The 23201-nt window shown below is 39.4% G+C and overlaps 1 protein-coding gene across 4 annotated transcripts in view; it reads right to left on the bottom strand.

Moving 5' to 3' along the window:
• Nucleotides 1-23201, bottom strand: part of Cntnap4 (contactin associated protein family member 4) — a 298486-nt gene that overhangs the window by 107103 nt on the left and 168182 nt on the right. For all 4 annotated transcript variants that reach the window (XM_041650847.1, XM_041650845.1, XM_041650846.1 and 1 more), the window contains exons 5-8: nt 10645-10848; nt 8944-9128; nt 8057-8200; nt 4604-4865 (exon numbers count right to left, since the gene is read on the bottom strand). In XM_041650847.1, the coding sequence (XP_041506781.1) occupies nt 4604-4865; nt 8057-8200; nt 8944-9128; nt 10645-10848 (795 nt within the window). The remainder of the gene's footprint in view (nt 1-4603; nt 4866-8056; nt 8201-8943; nt 9129-10644; nt 10849-23201) is intronic.

The following is a 23201-nucleotide window of genomic DNA, read 5'->3' on the forward strand; positions in this document are numbered from 1 at the left end:
GGGTGAAGGACCTGGAGCTATCCCACTGAACATAAGTAAACTCCCAGAATGCCAACATCAGTAGCTATGCGACGATAGGATCAAGAGAAGAAACCAAAACTATTTCTAAGCTGCCTGTAATGGTGCATGCCTGCCTAAAATCCCAGCACTTGGAAGGCAGAAACAAGACAAGGGCTGTAAATTCAAGGCCAGCCTAGTCTACATAGTAAGCTCCAGGCCAGCTAGCAAGGTCTTTTCTCAGAACAGCAAAGGAACAAACAAACAAAAATACTACTATTTCAAATTCTTGGTTGTATACAACCCCCAAAAGATATAAGATTAATGTATAAACAAGAGGCATACTAAAGTTCTCCCTCCTCTAAATAATGTGAATAACTACTGTCACTGTTTAAATGTTTAATGTCCCATTGCAGGTTAATGGTTTGAAAGATTGGTCTCTGGGTGATGCGACTTTAAGGCTGTGGAACCTTCAAGAGGTAGAGCCTAGCTAATGGAGGCAGGTCACCAGGATCTTCTTCTGAAGGCTAGCTGTAGAACAATCCCTAGGTCTGGCCTCTCTGCTTCCTGACCAGATGTGGTGATAACAGGCTCCTGTATCACACATTCTGTGATAATGAAGCCTACTGCTCCAACATGCCTTTCCCGGGATGATGGGCTGAAACTCCCCAAGGCCGTGAGCTAAGCCAGTCCTTCCTCCCTTACATGGGTTCTGCCAGGAGTGGTGATGCCAGCAACACACACTAAAATGGCCACTGCAATGAGTAATTTCTCTCGTGTCCGTTATTTCATCATGATTTCTTCCTTTCATCCTTCTAGATAACGATCACAAAAATACCAGATCATAGAATTATCCCCACTTCCCGAGAGCATTTCATCTACAGCTAATGTTTGCTTTCTAGACACACCAGTCAATGAACATAACCCCAAATTGTATGCCATTCTCAATATGTCTGCATCCAATTGCTCACGTGAGTCTTCTTGCAATGAGCAACAGCCTCAAGGTGCTCAAATACCAAATATGTCCAAGGTGGAAGTATTTGCAATTGCAGGTGGTGGAAAGAATGGAATTGTTCCAGAGTCATCTCTTCCTCAACCCAAGTACGCAACCCTTGTCTCTGGGTCAAGCCATATAACTGTTACACAGATCATAGCAGGAAGTGAGAAGGTTTTTATCTGCTTTCTCCTGTGTAATCTGCAGGCCTGTCGTAAATTGCTATAGAAACAGTCCGACAGCTCAGCTGCCCTCAGCCTCTGCTTAGACTGTAGAAGGCATCTAGAAGGGGAGATAGATAAAGAAAAGCACTAAGCCTGCCACTTAGGGAAGATCCTCTGCAAAGGGGCAGGAGGCAATTACATGTATGCCATCACTCAAGGAGCCCCTGAAGAGTGACACTCCATCTCCAAATCTATCTCAGTGCTCTGAAATCACAGGACTCCTAGGTTTACTAACTATCGTCACTAGCCATAATTAAGGACCCAGATCACTAGATAGCTCCTGTCAGGGGGAAAATATAGGGGTCATTGGTAACTATCGCTTCAGTGGAGGGCAGGAGTTTGAAGGTGACAGGTTTACACAGTGAAAAGAGGAAGAGATTAACAAGGAACTAAAGAATGATTTCTACTTGGGGAGACACACCAAGAGGGCTGTACCATTGCCAGGGACACCGTGATTGCAAATGTCTACCAAAACACACACTTCAGATAGCACAAGCGATTACCACAGGCAACTTCTGCTCTGGGGCCAAAAAGCTTGTCCACAGGGCTGATTTTTCCAGTTTAGGCAAAAATGCTAAGATTATTGAAGGAACTCCAAACTTGACAGCAAAGAATTTCATTTCCAGTAAGAAAATGCAACTGCATTGTTATGTTAGGTCTTTGAAGGCATCTGGAGGGATTTTGATTTGACATCTCTAACAGTGACAAGGGCTGAAAATACCTTGCGTCAGGAGGGATTTCTGAGCCCTGCTAAAACATCTCATGATTTAGGCTAATATACTACCATTAATATTTCAAGGATGGCTTAGGTTCACATAGTATTTTCAAATAATTCCAAGTGACAATTTGCCAACAGTACACTCCATTACAAATTTATCCTGATAATTCAGATATTTGCATAATTCAGTTCTTCCTCCTTATAATTTAGTTTCTTTCACTAGGAAAGGTGAAAATATTTTTAATTTTTCAAACCCTAAGGATTGTTGATTCATATGTCTGATAACTATGAACGTTTAAGTCATCCTTATTTAATGAAAAGATTTAGTGTAGTATAGTACCCCAAATGACCCCTAGTGAAAGGTTATTTCCTATGGGAAAAGAAGTTAACCAGGTACCAACTACCATTTAAGTAATTCATTTGTAAATTTAAAAAAAATATTTGCTCCACTGAAATTCACAAAAATTAACATATATCCCATAACCTACTTGGGGTGCACTTAATAAGGTTTGACAACCAAATCAACAGCTGTATGACAATGACTTGAAATAAAGTCATGTGTAACTGTTGGATTGGTATTATGTTGTAGCAAATCTTTTCATTACATAAGGATGGCTTAAACTTTCATAGTTATTAGATATATAATTTTGAAGGAAACTGGAAAAAAAAAGAGTGGGGTGAGTTGGTGGCCAACGGTTGCTATTTGCAGTGTAATTTATTTTACCACCCTGACACTCCTAGTTAGATTCCTTATTATAAGCTATGAAAATAATCATATAAAGTCACATGATATCATAATGGATTTTGCCTTCTCCATGTTCAAACATTCATTTAGAGATTTTAAAATCACTTAGGGTATTCTATGCAGAGCTATACCTAGTAATTTATTAACCACACATTCCTGAAAAGAGGTTGGAAGTGAGCTAGCTTCATACAGTTCTGTTGTACAGAACTACAGTAATGTTGTACCGAAGCAGTTTCTTTAAGATGTTGAAAACTAGGCTTGGCTGTAACCACTTCAGAGGATGCTAAATGCATCACAATACTCTACACACTGGTGACAAGCTTACATTTTTAGACTCTCATTTTAGGAGTCTCTTAATTATTCATATGACACTGATTAATTTATTTCCTTTGGTCCAGACTACAAATCCACCACATTGAACATTACATAAAAGTCACAGTATAGTACTTCTCAAAAATTATAATTTATGCTGACTTTCTAACACTGTAACTTAAACTGTAGTGATGCAGGAACATGAATGGCAATAAAAATATACAAACAAAGGATCCCTGTGCTGGCTGGTTTTATGTCAACTTGACACAAGCTGCAGCTTTTGGAAAAGAGAACCTCAATTGAAAAACCGCTCCTACCAGATTGACCTGTGGACAAGCCTGTGGTATGTTTTCTTGATTGATGATTGATGTGGGAGGGTCCAGCTCACTGGAGGTGGTGCTGCGCCTTGGCTAGTGGCCCTGGGTGCTCTCTGAAAGCAGACTGAGGAAGGCATGAGGAGAAAGCCAGAAGCAGCATTTCTCCATGGCCTCTGTTACTGTCTCCAGATTCCTGTCCTAACTCCTCCAATGATGGGCTGTGATGTGGGAGTGTAAGTGAAGCAAACCTTCTCCCCTCCTGGTTCCTTGTGCTCATGGTGTTTTCTCACAGCCTCAGGAAGCCTAACTAAGCACCATGCTAGCAGCGATTTGTATACATACTTTTCTTATTAGTTCCAGACTCCATTTTAACTTTTCTCATTTTTTTCCTCTCCTAATCAAATTCTATAAATGTTGGTCATGGTTAATATATAGGAATAGTACAGTAACATCTATAAATTGTTTTGTAAGATCACTTATTAAATTAATGCAGCAGTTTACCCCAATGTGACCTCTAGCTGCCAGGAGTAGATGCTATACTGTCCATGAAAAGCTCTGATGGAGATTCCTTGTTGAGAGCTATATCATTTTAATGAAGAGACAAATATATCCCTCACTCACAGCTCTGATCTAGATTGAACATTAAGTTTCAAGACACATATAAAGTCGCCTTAATTATATTACCTCTAATTGATAAAAAAGGATGCTATATGGTACACAAATACAGAGAACTTCAATTGGTTACGCAAATGACAAAATTTTCACAAATCTTTGCCTGTTTAAAAATGTATCCAGTTTTAAATGTAAGGTAACCATTACAGGTACATTTGAATTTTAGGATAATGACATAGATAGCTACAGGTACCAGTGTGGCCTCTATGTTCTACACAACGTTGGACAATAGCTATTTAGCAGTCTGATTTTTCACTGAAACATTCAGTTCATTTACTGGCTGGTTTCAGTGCCATTCACTTATTCACTTTTACCCCAAAACCCATTTTCTCCTGGGATGATGATGACTTGTCTGAACTGGTAGAAGGGTCATGGGTAGAAATTTCTGTTCCCTCATCATTACTAACTCTATTAATAAGAATTTTGAACACTGGAATCGTATGTAGTAGAAAAATTGGAATCAAGTTTCTCTAAGGAAGGGTAGTGATAATCTTATTAACTCAAGTATCCATTTATTAAACAAATATTAATTTTTGATTATGCATGAAATTTATGGAGAAGAGGCACAGAGATAGGGAAATCTTTCAAACCCATATGCTTTGCCTGCAGGAATACATTTAATACCTGCTGTGATGTCACTGGGTGTCTTTCCTGGCTGGTAGAGATTTAGTTTAAGTTTCCCATCGCTGAGCAAGAGGAGAAGACCGCCCGAAACCAGCTGGAGTTCACTGAAGAGCAGAAGTCCCACCTTATTCCAGGTTCGGAATTGAAAACTGGCTGAGACGGCTTCCTCTTTGGAAGATGCTGGGAGTGCCAAGTAACTCCGGGTGCTCAGGAAAGTCAGAGGCATAGACTGTGGTTGTGAGCAAGAAAACGATGTGTTTCCCTGAGGCAGAGGACAGGAGCAGGCATTCAGCTCATTTCGGCCCATGTGGGATGCAATTTAAATACTTGTGAAATCTGATTATCAGTCTTATATTACTCTATCCAGAAAACATTTTGCAGTACCATGAAGATCCAAATCTTTACCATTTATCTTAAAAGCTCTTGAAGTGTGCCCCCAGGTTTTCTCCACATTCTTCAACCTTAGCATAGACTAGCAAAGTCAATGAAATCAACTTTATCAACAAGAATAAACATGGGGAAGAAATCTTGGTCAAACAAACAAATAAAAATGATTCTGTTAGAAATTGAACTTTTACTTTATACAACAGTTATGATGTATGTTTGGTGAAATGTTAAAAGCTTAAGAGCACAAAAATGCTAACTGATAATGTATGTACTAACTTACAAAATGAAGGAAATTTTGAGATCATTAAACCCTGTGGACATGGGACCAGCTATTCACTGAAGTTTGATCCTATGCTTTATTTTGGTAGCTACCTCCTCCTGCCCTATATACAGCTCATCCTCTTGTTCATGGACAGAGGGGATCTTTGCACAAGCATTATGTAGAAATATTATTTTGAATGAAACACACACATTTGTCTATATTTCATTTTAAATTATCTCCATTTAATAAAAGGTAATGAAAATATAACCTTACTGGATGTTAGGAACATACCAAGAACACAGATTCACAGAGAATTAGGAATCAAATCTTTTCCATAATAAATATTCCTGTGATGCTCTTTGGGATTTTCTGCACAACATGAGATTCAATTTACATATTTTGAATTTTAAGCAACGAAAGAAACTAATGAAACTCTATTTACATCGGCATTTTATTATCAAAGTAGTAAAGCTGGAAACTGTGCTCCCCAGAATTTCAATCACTGACTGATTCTAAGCAAAAGTTTCCTGTAAACCTCAAAAGATGACTGAGTGTCAGAGAAGTAGAGCACCAGCCATGTCGCCCCAAAGGTTTGGGGAAGCGTGTACAGTAAAGGATGAGCACAAGCCTGTGGGGACAGCCACTGATTGCTTGCTAACAAGAAGACTGGAGTTCCATCTTCCAGAACCCATGCCAAAAAGCCATGACTAAGACTGGGAAGATATCCAATGGTCAAGGAACTTGATGTGCAAACTTGATTACTGGAGTTAGGATCCCTGGAAACCCACCCCACCCCGATGCTGGGTGGGCAGGGAAGCCACCTGTAATTCCAGCCTCAGCAAGCAGAGATAGGGAGATCCCTAGAGCAAGCTGGCAGACATCAGACAGGGAAGCTCTGAGTTTGACTGACAGATACAGCAGCAATGAATAAGGTGGAAGAGTGATTGAGGGTGATTCTGAACAGCAGCCATCAGCCCCCACTTGCACACATTCACACGTACACCAAAAGCATCCGTGTGCTCACCCACCACACCTATAGACATAGTGATAAGGAATGAGGGATGCTGGTTTGTCCCACTGCCCTGCTCTCCCCCACTCTATACCGTCTATTCATCAAGACATCTGGTCCTGCTGGGCAGCAACAAGCCAAGCTGATGCCCACCCCAGATGTGCATCATGGATTTATAGGGACAGAAGCCACCCAGAGGCAACATCTCATGCAGAAGGCTCAGAAAGCTGCCTGCATAAGCCACAAATCCTCTGCCAAGTCGGTCCATTCACAGTTCAGCTTCAGACAGTGACTAATCTGATCTTCAATCTTCCTGTGCCAGGCCCTCAATTCCTCGTTCCTCTGCTCAGTTCCACATCCAGAGAAGATGCCCTGTTTGGAATACACTCCACTATTGCTTCCCTTACTGAACTATGACCAACAGATAGAGCTAAATGTTGTCATAATTCCATGGACTTGGGGTATAAAGGATCCCAGACAACACTATTTAGATAGCCTCGCAGCCACAAGGTTGTAACAACCTATAAGTTCTTTGTTATGAAATGACCATGACAAACACCAGTGTTTCCAGTTTCTTGTTAACACACCAGAATGCTACCCGATTCCAGAGACTGTGTTCATCTAATCTTCTGGTCAGGGAACAACTTCTTTTTTTTTTTTAATTTTTTATTTTTATTTTTTTTTAAATTTATTTATTTATTAAGGATTTCTGCCTCGTCCCCACAACCGCTTCCCATTTCCCTCCCCCTCCCCCGATCAAGTCCCCCCCCCCCTCATCTGCTCGAAGAGCAATCAGGGTTCCCTGACCTGTGGGAAGCCCAATGACTGCCCACCTCTAGGACATTGAGCCTATACTTCATGTTCCTAGAGAAGCTAAATAAGGTGAATCCAAAGACAAACACATAGGCATCCTCAGGAATATTAACCTTCATCAGGCGATGAAAGGAGACAGAGACAGAGACCCACACGGGAGCACCGGACAGAAATCTCAAGGTCCAAATCAGGGAACAACTTCTTAAACAAATAAAAATAATTAATCTACTGAAACAACAATACCCCAACAAAACTGAAAAATCCATGACAAAATTAAAAACCATATCATGATAAAATTTAAAAATATTTCCCATATTATTTTTTTATATTTACTGTTGTACAACAGTTATTTCCAAATTAAAGCATTCCATCTAGATGGAAAGGCAGGCTCATGAGATTCAATAGGCAAACAAAACATCACAGCTTAGAAAGCTGAAGCTTAGAAAATTCTGGAAGGTCTCTCCTCAGTTTTATGGGAAGAGACAGCTCTGGAGCAGCAGTTTGTGCTTGGGTGACTTCTTCCATGATGCAATGGCTTTTGGGTAATCTGTGCTCCTGTAAGCAACCTGGTACCCATACCTGTATTAATTACTCCAATAGAAACTCATTGATTCATTAAGCTGGACTTTGGTACAATCATTACTTTGGTCTTTTATGGGTTCCCTTTCTAGAATGAGGAGGTGAATGTGTGTGTGCATGTGCAAGCGTCTCTCTCTTTCTCTCTCTCTGTGTGTGTCTGTGTGTGTTGTGTCTACACAAGAAAAATCTATCATGTGTTTACTTTTCATAAAGATAAATACATGAAACATAGTTGTTTTATGAATTATAATTCCCCTAAATAGAACTAATCTACTATATGCATACTGTCAACTAGAGAAAATTAAATAAGAGCCATGTTTAAAACATAAGCAAGACCCTCACAGGGAGCAATTTTATTTGGAAAAGGTGCATCTTACTCATTGCTTCATATGAAGACTCTTACCGTGGTGATGAGCTGAGGGCTGTGTTGCTTGGCCAAGCCGATGATGTCCGCTCCATTATAATAGAGGTTCTCCAAGCATCCATGAAAGTGTTTGTATGGCAATGACACTGATTTTGCAGGTGCTGAGATCCCTCCAAAGCTGATCTTAGAAAGAAAAATGGCATCAATAATATTGTTTAGTGATTTTTATGATAACCTGTTTAAATAATTATGATTAGAAATTATAGCAGTAATCATCACGGAGATAACTTTACAACACCCCACATAGAAAAAAATTAAGATACCGACTTTTAAAAACAAATTTATGTGCATTCAGTCTTCATTTGTGTGACGGCTTGATTATCTTTCCAAGTCGCTAATCACACCTGGTTTTGATATTTATTGCTTAATGAAGAAAAATACACTTTTTGATTCACAGTAGAACTTGGTCTATTTAATAATGTAGCTAATTATGATATTTTATTTTGTATATGTTTCTAGCACAAATTGCTATTTGCATATTTAAATCAGTTGTTAATGGATTAATCTGTTTGCTGCTATTGTCTCTCATAAATCTCTATTCCTCGGGGTTAGAACCCAAAAAGAAATCAGACCATGCATTCTAGATGTGCATGTGGCAATGAGATCTCATCATGAGAAATAAAAGCTGCCTATGAAGCCCAGTGACTGTACATGTCAAGTAGATGATGATCATGTTCTATAATGATACATATAAATATATAATAAATGATGAGCCCCACGTTCCATATGCTAATAAGCTAGGCCACCTTTGTCAGCCTGGAGATTTGCTCTGGAGGTGTCTTTTTTTTAATAGCATATTTTCTATTAGGAAGTTAAACCACATATGCATCATCAAATCTGAATTAATTGAAATGTAACCACCACACCTCATAATCAAGATCCAGGTAATTGAATTCTCCCTGGGCATGGAAGTGACGCCTGTGCTCGTCCACTGTAAAGTTGACCTGTTTGCCCAGTCTCTGGATGAGCACAGAATGCCAGTGCTGGTCGTCCAGAAGGCTGCCCAAGGTGAGGTTGATCAGGGTGGAACTAGAGGTCAGTCTAGCTTCACCTGGGAGGAGAAATGACAACAGCGTGATTCAGTGAAAAGGGTGGGGGGCTTCTTCTTGATGGATCAGCATCTCTCACAGTAATTTGCAACCTTCTTCCATGCATACCATCCTGAACACGAGTGTGGATTTATCTGAAGCTTGATTATAATGATCTCTCAACCTTGCTGCAATTTCTTCCACTGTTAATTCTTTCTATTATTATTACCCATTGCAAGCTCATTTTCTATGTAAATTTTATCTTTGCTACAAGCTCATTATATTTACTGCTGTAATATTTTTCAATGACCCATCCCATTCTTTATGATGCTAGGGAATAACTGTGGAGCTACGTCAGAGTTATAGGCAGAGCATCCAAAGAAGGGTTTGTGCAGCTTGCAAACATGAATCATTTGGGCATTTGTTGGAGGATATTTGATCCCACTATGAACCTTGCATTTGCATTGGCTTTAATTAAATAAAATTAATCTTGGGTCAGGAGGCTGAGTTGGCAACTAGTTGACAGAAAGTAATCATAGAACATCAGAGGGTACCTAGGAGAGACAGAAACAGGAAGTAGTAGGGTGGGGTTTGGAGAAGTATAGGTTTTCAAAGCAGAAGCACAGGTCTTCGTGGACACCAGGGAGGAGAAGGGGTTAGGTAGTTGCTACTCAGCCGCTCTGAGCACTCAGGTTTTCACCCCAGCCTTTGAGTCTCGAGTCTTATTCATAATTAGAATGAAAGTGATTTAGTTAAATCAACCTTTAGAGGAAGCAACAGGGTTGGTGGCTGTGGGAGCAAAATTCTCCCCAGGTGCAGTCTGAACAGCCAGGCTGCTGCTAGAGAAATAGGTAGGTAACAGCAGAGTAGCATTTGCTGGCTGGCATAGCAATAGATTAAGGTGCAGGTACTATGCCAAAATTAAAACAACATTTAGTGCTACTCATTGGGTGTCAAATATATGGGCTTTCTTGACCCACCAGCCCCCAAATCATGACATGGAGACTTACTATTAATTATGAATGCTCAGCCTTAGCTTAGGTTTGTTTCTAGTTACCGTTTTTATTAGCTTTAATTAACCCATTTCTATTATTTCTATGTGCTGCCCTGAGGCATGTTTACATCATCTACATACTATCCATCCTATTTTCCTGCTTCATCCATGTCTGGTTGGCTGGCCGCTGGCTAGCTGGTCCGACTGGATGGCTGACTCCCCTTTTTTCTCTACCTGCCAGAATTGCCTATCCCTCCTCTGCCTACCAATTGGCCATTCCGCTTTTATTAGGCCAATGGGGTGTCTGGTGAAAGAGCAACACACCTTTACATAATTAAACAAATTCAGCATAAACAAATGCAACACATCTTTACAAAGTTAAACAATTATTCTATTCCACAGTAGGCACTGGGTGTACACAAAAGTCCTTCAATGGGAAAATAAAATACCTTGAATGTTAAAAGCAGTGAGCTATGAAAACATCAAGTTACATAAGTGACAATCAAAGAATCAGACCTTCCAAGAGCATCACCAAGTAGCTTTACCTGAATTAATAAGTAAGAAGAGTTTTCCTCTTCTTAACTCCAATGTGATATGATCTCCAGCAGGCCCTCCCCTGTGCAGAAGGATCCCATCACTCTCCATGGTTTTAAATTTCAAAGAAATGATATCTCTTATTGGACTCAAGGAGTTTTGATCAAATCTGTAGAGAAGGGAGCTTTTTCCATCCAGATCAATCACCACTGACCCTGGAGACAAAAATAGTGAAAGTCATCCTTCTATGGATAAATATGGTTTGCACTGAAGCATGTTAACTACTACGGTGTGTGTGTGTGTGTGTGTGTGTGTGTGTGTGTGTGTGTGTGTAATATCATAGCAAAAATTACCTAATCCTATCAAAAAACAAAAATGATTCAGTTCCATCTAGATCATTTTAACTACTCACAAAATTCATGATTTAGAAATATACTTTAAGTGCGTGCCACAAATTTTCTTATGTTACTAAAGGCTAGCCTTATTCTACAACAAAGAAAGTCAGATTGCAATTTATATATATATATATATATATATATATATATATATATATATATATAATCACTTTATAATACATATGTAAAAATCAATAGTTTAATATTGGTCTAGGACTGTTAAAAACTGGTTTGGTTATCACAAATTCTACCAGGTATGTGTCATACCTATCAAAGACAGCATATCTTTCAGACACACACATATATGTCTCTGTGTGTAGTCTAGAGTTATAAAATACCACTTCAAGCACACATTAAATTGGCCTTGTGCTCTGTTTTATAATATTATTTTCATGACTAAGTGATAGCATTTAAGTACAAGACTCTTTTCTCTTTTCTCAAGGGCATCATTGGAAAGCCATTATCCTAATGGTATTGTGAGGTTTATTCTACGGCGTTTATGCCATACTTTGACACCAGTCTGTCCCTTCAGCTATCTGACAGCGTCTTACCTACTCATTGTCAAGCTTACTCTTATTCAGTTCATCTTCAAAAAGATGTCATGTGATACTGGTAACATAACAGTACATCTGTCAAAATCAGTTTGCACCCCCAGAAAATGAAACCAATAATACTCAGAAATCCTCACTGTATTTTCTGTTTTACAAACCAAAGATTTTTTTTTAAAGCAATTACCCTGAGAGTACTTTATATAAGAAATGAAGGGGTTAGAGAAACCCAATAAAATAAGAAACGGTTTTTTAACGGGTAAACTGACTTCTTTCAGTCAACAGCATGACATTATAGCTTACTCATCATGTTTCATCTGATGAAATTATTATAGTTACTTCTATGCCCAAATATGTATTGATTCAGACTATCCACTACACCCTAGAAACTGTTAGTTACCCCCACCAACCCTAAATGTTTTCACTATTCTATGAAGTTCTCTTCTGAAGACCCAGGGGTCTGATTATTTTTTACATCTTGTTAATATGCTTATAAAGAATTTATTCGCCAAGTACACATGAATAAACATCACATTCCTTAGAAAGAATAATGTTAGCTGAACAATCATTCCTTGTTATATAACCGAATGAATGTGTATGGTTAAAGCATAACTCTTTGTCAAACACAAATGATGTTTTTTTTTTTACCATTATTAGATAGCAATAAATTAAGAAAAATTTCAGCCAGATAGACTTTAAATGCTGACACATTTGGAGCAATGCAGTTATCTCTGAGTTATCTCTGAGTTAATGTATTGCTTAGAGGCAACTATCAGAGTAATGATTTTATTATAGATAAAGACTATTTTTGGAATAAGCTACCAAGAGATTTTTCCCCTATAAAAACAGACCATGTTACGTTAGCCTACTATTTCTTTTTTTTCTTCTCTTTTTCACTATTGTTATTATTACATTATAATGGTTGTATCCATCTTCCATGGCACCTCAAGCTTAGGGGCCTGGAATATTTCTGTCAGCAAAATAAGGTAGTGAAAAAAAAATCTTGGACAATTGATGCCTAAAGCAATGGTGAAATGTTTTATCCCTCAAACTGAAGCCACTTGCTATTTTCTCTGACTCTTACCTACTTCCGACTTCACAGGTACATGGTTATGCATGTCAGTGAAGTACTTAGTATAAACATACTCGGTCTACCATGTCAGAGGTACTGTGCACTAAATATTCCAGGTAGAAAATATTCAAGATAAGTATGCCAACATGCATCTTACAGACAGAGAAGATGAGCAAATATATTCACAAAACTGTTACGAGCTGTAACAGACATTCTGGGGGAGAAGAGAAGACCAACTGACTAAGATGCTGAGAAAAAGCTTACTTAGGTGTCATACCTAAAAATCTGAGTCTCAGGCAGGTCTTCATATGCAACCAAGCCTCTCTCTATAGTTTCCAACCCATATCTTCTCCTCATACACTAGATTACACTTGTGGCATCTAATTTCAAGAAGTCTATGTATTCTCCCAATATGTCCATGTTTACTGTCATAAACAAAAATCTAAGGATTGTTGAGAAACTGCTATGACAAGAAATAATTTAATGCTCTGAAGTAGAAGGTAGAGTCCCTTCAACAAAGGGGCTCCTGAAGAAAAAAATTACAGAAGTATGGAAATGAGTATATTAATAACAATCACATCACACACTCCACATGTATGTAAGCAATGTCTTTTGGAAGGAAGGGGTGGAAAGCAGTCACTGTTCTCCCTGACATTTTCATGTTAACTTTATGCTCATTGACAACCATCCCCCTTTTATTATTATATTTACAAAGTTATTTATGTAACTATTTGACATGTGAAACCATCAGCACAAAGCACTGTCTTATGATACATGAAACACCCTAGTTTTTTTTTTTTTCTCACTTGATACAAGATAGAGTTGTCTGAGCAGAGAGAACCACAGGTGCAAAAATGCCTCAATAAGACTGACTGAAGCAAGCCTGTGGGATATTTTCTTAATGAGTGGTTGATGTGGGAGAGACCAGGCCACTGTGACTTGCTCAGTCTGTCTTCTTATGCTTTGCAGAACCACCCACTCTAGGATTATGAGAATACAGAACAATCAAGGCACAAAGAGAGAACAAATCAGAAAGCAGCATTCTTCTATGACTCAGTTTTTGTCTCCAGGTTTCTGCTTTGGGTTCTTGCCCTACCTTCTTTGATGATGGGATTGTAATGTAGGAGAATAAGTGAAATCAACCCTTTCCTCCCTAAGTTGCTTTTGGTGTGTGTGTGTGTGTGTGTGTGTGTGAACAGAAACACTAACAAAGGCATAAAAACAAATGATAGAAATATCTGGAACTATCTTCTCTAACCCATCACCTCCCTCTCATAAAAGACCTTTCTGATTACATAGGGTCCCCAGAATAAACCAGGGAGCCCCCCAGCAATTGCGCCTTTGCTGCATAAGGCACCACGACATTTTTACATTTTGGTTTTAGGGACTAAGATTTGTGTCCTTGTGGTAAAATACTTGACAGATAAAAAATATGAGAGCAGAGATTTGTTTTGTCTCTTGGAGTCCTAAGGACTCTAGCCTGGCAGGGAAGGTAGAATCTGTGACACCAAAGTATCATGGGGGCCAGGAACCAGAGAGAGCAGGCAAACCGGGCCAATATGAAACCTTCACAGGCCTGAACCTTGTGGCTGACTTCTGCCAGTCAGGCCCCGCCTCCTAAAATGTCTACAGCCCTCTACAAATACTGCCCGCATCACAGGGACACATACTCAGATACAAGCCCGGGGGGGGGGGGGGGGGGGGAGGGGCATCTCGTATCCAAACAATAATAGTAGGGGTGTTTCTTTTTTCTGTCTCATAGCAAATTACTTAACCTCTTTGTCTTGCTTCTTCATGCATGAAATGAGAGTAACAGTATATTCTCCACAGATTTGTTGTATGAATGTTTATCCACATAGTAACAAGTAATCAATGAACACTCATTGCTGCTAATGCTAACCTATTATTTATTATTAGAATATTGAGCAGGAAAAGAGGTGCTCAAAATAATTAAATACTTGGGTTGATTTCTGATTCTTTAAAACAATGAATTTCTGAAGAGCACACAAGGCACATGCACACACAAGTACACATGCATGCACACACACACACACATACTCATATACACATATATGCATGCACATACACACATATACATAGCACTCACACACACAAACATACTCCTATATATATACCCATGCACACACGTTCATGTATGCATACACACACAGGCACACCCATGCAGTCACAAACACACACAGTGCTCCTCAGTATCCATATCATTGCCAAGTTGTACAGAGAGGATGATTTGAGGCAGCTGTGGGGTTTGTGGCTCTCTGTCTGTCATCTCTGCCTGAGCTGACACACAGTAGCAGTTGTGGGTGACCTGAATCCTCCTCAGTGAATACTGCCATCTGAAATCTGCTTATTTAAAGCTAGAATTGAGGAAAGACGAGACTCAGAAAGACTGTAGGCTTGAACCCAGTCACCTGGTGACTCCATATATAGTCTGGCTTTCCTTATATGATGCAGAAATGCAATCTTGTGTGGAATGGAAAGCGCTCCGACAGAAAATATACAAACGTCTTTCAGGGAGCTGTGTCGGAAGGAATGATCCCGAAACGGGCATTCTGCCCTCCTTCCTTCAGCCCGTATTTATGGAGAGGTCTCCGCGAGTACAGAGCAGATGAAGTGTTGCAGGAAAGCAAAGCGCATGCTTTCATATTGTTCAAAGAGCTTACCATCCACGGGAAGACACACATCCCTGAGATGTGATTAGTCATGCCCTCGTTCAGAGCTCTGCTTCCGGATCAGGGCAGGGTCCCCAGAGCTGTCTGAGATGCAGAAGACAGTCGCTCTGCCGCAGCCTCCAAGAAGGATGTCCGCGGCTGCGGATATGCTGTACCTCTTGGAGCTGCAGGCACTGTCTCTACCTGCACATACTTCACGTGCAAGCCCACTTATCGTTCTGATATATTGTCCTGCACCTGACTCTTCCTACCCCACCCCTGCACCCAGTCCTGCGTTCTCCAACAGTCTGAGCATTTTTGAATCCTAAAGGGCTGTCACTTTTCAAAGCAATCGTCTCCCCCACCCCAAGGAGATCACTAACAAAAAGAGGGCTTAATTTAAATGGCCCAGCCATAACAAAAAGCAAACTGGGCTGCCTAGATGGCTCAGTAGATAAAGGTTCTTGCTCTGCGAACTCAGATGACCCACATTTAATCTCCAGGCCCCACTTGTAGAAGGACAAGAGCTGATTCCTGCAATTTGATCTTTGTCCAGGAGCATGCCATAGAATGCCTGGGCATACAAAGAAACATATTAAATGATTTTTAATTTTTTAATTAAGTAAAGCTAAAAATAATTAAAGCTAAGAAATTTGTTTCTTGGGTCTTCCATAAACGTTCACCATCTTAAGCTCTGCCAGGTCACCACTGAATTAGAAACTGTAGACTCCTAACTTGAGACCTGGGAATGCAGGTTCCCCCATGAGGCTGACTTAGATTACATCAAGAAGATCTGACTGGAAGAACATATAGGTTACAGAGGCCTATTTTCCGAAATCAAATAACCTCATTGCTTACTGAATTGTACTGGGGAAAATGAATACGCTTTATTTATTTATACTACCGTTGGTTCTTGTAGAAAGTTTCAGAGGTTTGAGAGATTTTTTTTTCCCTGAAAGATACTTCAGGACAAATTGATTCTGCAAGTTATACTATGAATCATATTATTATTGATGAGGACAGATGACTAAAACTTTAAAAGAAAAGGATTGGAGTAGAAAATGCATGAACTGGAAAACCATCCCTCCAATAAGAGAAAATTAATTTTATTTAAAGGTCATGAAAAGATTCTTCATGAAAAAGATAATTAAGTTTTCTGTTCATTTGGGGAGAATTACCTCCAAAATATAAATTGAAACAGAAGTTTTCTTTAGGGACTGGAGAAATGGCTTAGCAGTAAAGGGTTCCTTCACAAGACCCTGTTTTGAATCACTGAACCTATGTCCAGTTTCTCGCAACTAATTACACTTTTCAGGGGTCTGGCACCTCCCTGTGGCCTCCAAGGGCACCTTCACTCAGCTGTGCACATACTCAAATACAAATGCATGCCCACATATGTAGGCACGCACACATAACCATGAAAAGAGTTCTATCCTTAAAGATCAAAGAATAAAATTAATCTAGACCTTCCATGAGCAAGAGAAAGGGGCTATAGGCCAAACTCTTCTTGGTTAAAAGTGAAGTCAGCATTTAATAGCAATAAATCATACTGATTATTTGAGAATTATTACCCATGAGTTACTAAACTAAGAAATGAATCATCTGGAGTCACTGTTAAACCTTTCTATAGTGAGACATTGGAGCAGCAGGGTGATGAATAGGCACTTGGGACCTGCATTACTGAATCAGGTTGGAGACCAAGCACTCAAGAAATCAACAGGAAGTGGGTGATACTAGTTTTGCATAGAAGCATTAAAATGCCCAGGGTGATTTAAGAAGGGGCTCCTACTTTTAAAGCAACCCAAACGAATACCATGAAACGGAAGGAGACATAGAAGCAAGCTCTACACGGAACCACAAAGAACAGTGACTCTCCTGCTGTAGCTCTAAATAGATGGAGGTAAAGTCAGCACTACGCTGAGGGACTGAGGGGCTGTCCATGACTCCTGCACTTAACTATCAATCTAATCTAACTTCCGGGTAGACGAAACCCTCAGCATCAGCTCTGGCAAGAGGTTTTCAGTGAGTGTGTCATGGGAAGATTGCAAGTTGTATTTCGGTCTCTGGTTTTATTATTGACTTCTGTAACATAACCAAAGTAACCTAAATACTTGATTTTTTTGCTTAGAAGATGCAGAGATTAAATTTCATGTTTCATATTACTAAGATGCTATGGAGATCAAACAGAAGTACCTCAGAGTCCCTACCTTGATGACAGTAATGCCATTTTGATAAGGATATTATTTATTCACCTTGAAGATATCCTTTCCTTTGATCTACTGTTAAATTTTGAATGTAATAAATTTGTACTTTTATGTACTAACTCATTATTTAATTTATATCAAAATACTTGAATTAAATTTATTTACTTATTTTGCAGACTGACCACAGTTTCTCCTCCCTCCTCTCCTCTCATTCCTTATTCCCCCCCTCCCCTCTTCACTCCCCTACCTGAATCCATTCCTTCTCTGCTTCTGTTCAGAAAAAGGCAGGCCTCCCGTGAGTATCATCAAAGCATAGCATATCAAGTTGTGATAGGACTAAGCACATATATGCAGAGGGTCTACGCTCCCTGGTTGTCAGTTCAGACTCTGTGAGCTCCTGAGCCCCAGGTAGTTGTTCTTATATCAAAATATTTTTAAAGTTTTTTTTTTAAATTACGTGTATGAGTCTGTGTTAGGTTTGTGCACATGTGTTTACTGTCCTCAAAGGCCAGAAAGGGCATCAGATCCTCTGGAACTGGGGTTACTGGCAACTGTGTGCCTCTTGATATGGGTATAAGAAAAGGAACTTCTGAAAGGGCAGTGCATGCTCCAACCAATGAGTCATCTCTCTATTACCTGTATAAAAATAGTTTTCATGTGTCTATTTGTCAATTTTTATTACACATGAACTATGTCACATGACACCATGGAAGCTACAATTGCAGCCATGGGTCACATCCTGTCCTCAAAAGTCCTCCAATCCTAAGCAACAGACATTAATCTATTTACTGGGCCCAGAAGGACTTCCAAATTGTAAGTGATATAGGAAAGAAAAGAGCAGAGTTACAGAAAAGACTGAGTAGATGTGTTTGAAGTAGATTGGCAACCAGCTATATTTCCGCTGTTGCAGTAATTCAGTGAATAGGTGAACACATATATAAATGGACGCAAGGCAAGGAAATGAAAGACAATGAACGAGTGCTGTGAGGAGGATTGAAAAGGTGAAGGGATGACATGGAAGAAGATGGAAATGGCTCACAGGAAGCACTATTTGGCGGGGAGGGGGGCTTGGTCCCGCCTCAGCTAGATGTACCAGGCTTTGTTGACTCCCCATGGGAGGCCTTATCTTTTCTGGAGAGTGAATAGGGGGTGCAGGGGTAGGGAGGAGCAGGAGGATGGGAGGGAGGGACAACTGTGGTTGGTATGTAAAAGAAATTTAAAAAAATGAAAATAAAAAAAGGCACACAGCATTCAAGAATCAGCCAAAGCACGAGTTCTCATTGATAATCTTCTTCTGAATATTCCCTTCTCAATTCCTAGCCTCTCTGGGGACCTGGCTCTGACCTCTGTCGCCTAAGTCTGGAATGACAGGGAAACTTTCTGCTTGCCCTTAGAAAATGCCGGGTGAATATGAAATCTCCGGAAATGTGTTTCTTGGCTTTCGAGAATCAAATGCTTTCAAGTTTATACCTGCTTTGAAATGAATTTTAGAGCTATGAGTCAGTTTATAAAAAAAAATATCTACCTAGTTTGTTTACTTGTGGGTAGTACATCAACCCAATCACAGCTATTCTGACTCAACGTACCAAAAAGGAAAGTCATTAATCTTCTTTTGAACATTTGTAGTTACTGCAATCCATTTCTTTATCCAAGGTTGCCAAGTGAGCATATTTTCAATACCACCTTTTCTTTATATTATTTCCCAGTTAAAAGGAAAAAAAAGAAACACTCTTTTCTCTTGTATTTGATTACCTCATATTATAGATTATTATAGAGATTATAAAAGAAATGCAGCTTTCACTTCTTTTATTGGTTTTCAAAATAAGAAATTGGAACCTTAATATCTCTCCTATGTGACTAATGGGGCTGTTAAAAATGGTAATTGCGGGACCAGCGAGATAGCTCAGTGGGCAAAAGGGTTCGTTTCCAAGCCTGATGAACTGTCAATCAATGGAACCTACATGGTGGGACGAGGGAACTACAAATTGTCCAGAGAGAGAGAGAGAGAGAGAGAGAGAGAGAGAGAGAGAGAGAGAGGAGAGAGAGAGAGAAGCATAACTAGAAAGATAGTTCAGAAGTTAAGATTCTCTATGCTCTTGCTAAAGCTCCACATTTGGTTCCCAGCACCCATACTTAGCAGCTAACAACCACCTGTTAACTCCAACTCCAAGGGATCCAGCGTCCTCTTCTGGCCTCCATGGATACTGCACCCACATGCACATTGAAACACACACACACATAATTTTCAAAAACAAATATAAATCTTAAAAAATTAAATATTATCATGAATCCCTTCATTTAAATATACTTGGCATGTTTTGAAGTTTTAGAGATACTTTTTATTGATGCTGTTTCTGTTATGGGATGGCACAAGCTTACTCAATTACTTCTGAATTCTTTAGACACATTTTTGATGGATTTTCATAGTTTTCTTTTTTCATTTTGTAGTATTATAATACTAATGTGTGTGGCAGTATTAAGAGAACACTACTTATCAAGTAAAACTATTAGAACTATCCAAACGCTTTACAAAGAAAGAGACTCTGAATGCTGAATTTTGCTCTGACTGGGAGCTGTGTTCCTTTTAAACTCTGGCACAAAATAGCATCCTTCAGCTATGTCTTATATGATGAACAGCCAGATGAGGAGCTGTGTCTAAGTTAGCTGTCAGCTTTCAGCAGTTACCATGAGAAACTTGCTCAATAAATATACATTTAGTTCAATCATAGGTTTTCTTTTTCATAAATGAACATCTTTTAATTTTTTTTGTCCTAACTAGACACATGGTAGAATAGATCAGGATACTTAAAACAGAAAATTACTATGTTGCTCTCTTTGAGTATAATGATATTTTAATTAAAATGTCCCCCATTGGTGCATATATTTTAATATTTAGTCATCAGGGAATGACATTATTTGAGAAAGATTGGAAGGTACGGCCTTTTTGGAAAAAGCATGTCACTGAGTGTGGACTTTGAGATTTCAAAGGCTCACACTAGGCCCAGTGTAGTTCTCTTTGCCTGAGATTTAGGATGTAGTGCTCAATTATGGTTCCAACGCCATTAGTGCTGCCATGATGACAATGCCCTAACCCTCTGAAACTTGAAGCAAGCTCACAATTTAATTCTTCCTTTTATGAGAGTTGCCTTGGTCATGGTGTCTCTTCGCAGCAACAGGACACTGGCTAAGACAAATATTGTCTTCACCTTGGTAACTATCTGCTTTGCAGGAGTCTTCTAATACTATATTTGTCTTCTAAGCTGAAATCTACTGACAGCATTGTTATACTCTGGATCTTATAAGTGTTCTCTGACAGTCTGTGTAGACAAGGCTTGCCTCCTGCTATTAGGAAATAGTGAAAACCTTAAGAAATACATTCTAATAGTTTTCTAGTCTTTCAGCATGCTTCAGAAGGCACTGCAGACCTCCAGTCTCTTTTTTTTTCTCTCTTTTATTCATATCCCAACTGGGAAATGAACAGCTTTGCCACATTCTGTTGCAATAGAGCTCTGCTTTATCCCAAGCTACAAATCAACAAGCCCGTAGATTATGAGCTAAACTTCCAAAACAGTCAGAGCAAACATTTGCTCTTCTTGAGTTGGGGATTGCAAGTATCTATTGCAATATTGGAATTCTAGTCTTCAGTGTTCAGGGCATTGATAATTCACATTCCTATTTTTTTAAGTTAGCATGAGCTTTGTAATGATTGACTTATGTTCCCTTCAATGAATAAAGCCCATAATTTCCTCTTACATAGTCAATATTTAAGCAATTAAATGCCATAGTTCGGGACTTTTCTACATTTGTTCCCATCAAGTTTTCTCATTCACTTTTCCCTATGCCCTGTTCATGATTGTCAGGGTTGAACATGCTGCGTGGATGATAGGGGAAGCCTCCCTGAGGTTCACCAAAATGCTTCCATTCACTCATCCATCTATGCAGAAGATTGATAGCAGAAAGGAAGTTGTTGTGCACCCATACAGTGAGAACGCACCATGGAAAGAAAGACTGTTTTGTGACAGCTAAAAACATATCTTGGCCTAAAAATGGGGTATCAGGGAAAGGGAGAGGAACTATTACTTGCTGAGGGAAGAGAACGAGCAAAGCATTATCTAGGTGAAAGAACGAAGGTAGAATACGGAGCAATTGCTATAGGCATCATGCAAAAGCCCCTAGGGCTAGAACAATTATAAAATTGTGGCATGTTACAGCAGCTGAAATTAATTCAGTATGGCTAAATAGTTGGATATTCTTATTCTGTAGCAGAGGGCGGGGGGGAAGACCATAGGCTACAAACTAAACATGCTTGCTCAAGATTACAGACAAGAAATTTTAAGTGCAGTCTAAGGACAATTGTCCAAGCAGTTCATTCACAATTATGAACATTACCTCCTGTGGTTTAAGCTCCACTCCCAAAGGGCATGTCAGAAACATTCATGTTTTTACCCAGTTATTTTCCCACCGGACTTTGGTTTGCATTCTCGTGTTTGTCTTCGGAACACAAAGCATTTCCCCATCTAATCATCAAAGACTTTATTCTCTTTTCTTTCCTGTCTTCCCGTCACTCATGCCCTTCCATCCATCTCTTCTCTGGATGTATAAATGTGTTCACAGCTGCAGGGGCCAACATATCTAAAATTTCCACTCTCCCTCTGATGCCATAAAATTTAGCTTCTGCTTCCCTCAGTCCTCGAGAGACAACTTCAGGCTTTGCTGACGTTAAAGCAGAGCAGTCTCTTAGAGACGGGTTTTCTACACACCTGGCACCTCTTCATAATCAGTTGTTGCTCGAGCTTGTTGGAGCAGAGGGCAATAAAATTACAGGTGGGTCTCACAATAGCCATTTTCCCTGAAATGGTCACAGGACAGCCTGAGTCTATAACTTTAGCAGGCACGTGTATTACAAAATATGGGAAGAAGCTGGCATTTAAAAAATGTGAAAAATAGGACTCCTATGGCATAAATGTGCTTGCTGCCGAGCCTAACAACCTGAGTTTGAGTCTTAGGACCTATGTGGAAGAGAGAACTGACTCCTGAAAAATGCCCTTTGACCTCTACAAGTAATGCACAGGTATACACACACACACACAATTACACATACAGTGATAAAATATATTAATTATATAAATAAATATATTAAATATATGAAGGGTCTGCTCTAGTTGTAGAGAAGCATTCCCACTATTTTTAAGGTACAAGTAGTTGTTGAAATTTAGCACTTCATTATTTTATTAGCAGTGACACAGGGGGAACACTTTATGATTTACTAAGAAGTAAATTTATGAGAGTTTTAGTTCTATATTGTCAACATGAAGGCTGGAGTGGCTTCATATTTCATATGCACTTGAACTCAAGGAGTCAACAACAGGATTAATTATCCCTCTGTTCTCCTCCACAGCAGCCTATTCATTCTCCAGTCTAGTTTTCTAGATGCAATGACTCAGTGTCCCATCACACAGTAACCAAGCTCTGATGCTTTGGCATCTGCAGTAGACTCTTGACTCTGACCTTCTCCCCATTGGTGGACTATTGCTCTAGTATGGTACACCAGTTGGCTTGCACAGGTGACATCAAAAGCATTCAATTCTGCTTCTATATACATATTTAGCTTCCCAACACATAACCTCCATTTCTGTCTGAGTCACCATTCACAATGCAAACTCATCCTCCAGCCTAAGGA

The sequence above is a fragment of the Microtus oregoni genome, unplaced genomic scaffold (genome assembly GCF_018167655.1).
Source record: "Microtus oregoni isolate MIOR12 unplaced genomic scaffold, Mior012 000004F_ref0000308, whole genome shotgun sequence".
Taxonomy (NCBI): domain Eukaryota; kingdom Metazoa; phylum Chordata; class Mammalia; order Rodentia; family Cricetidae; genus Microtus; species Microtus oregoni.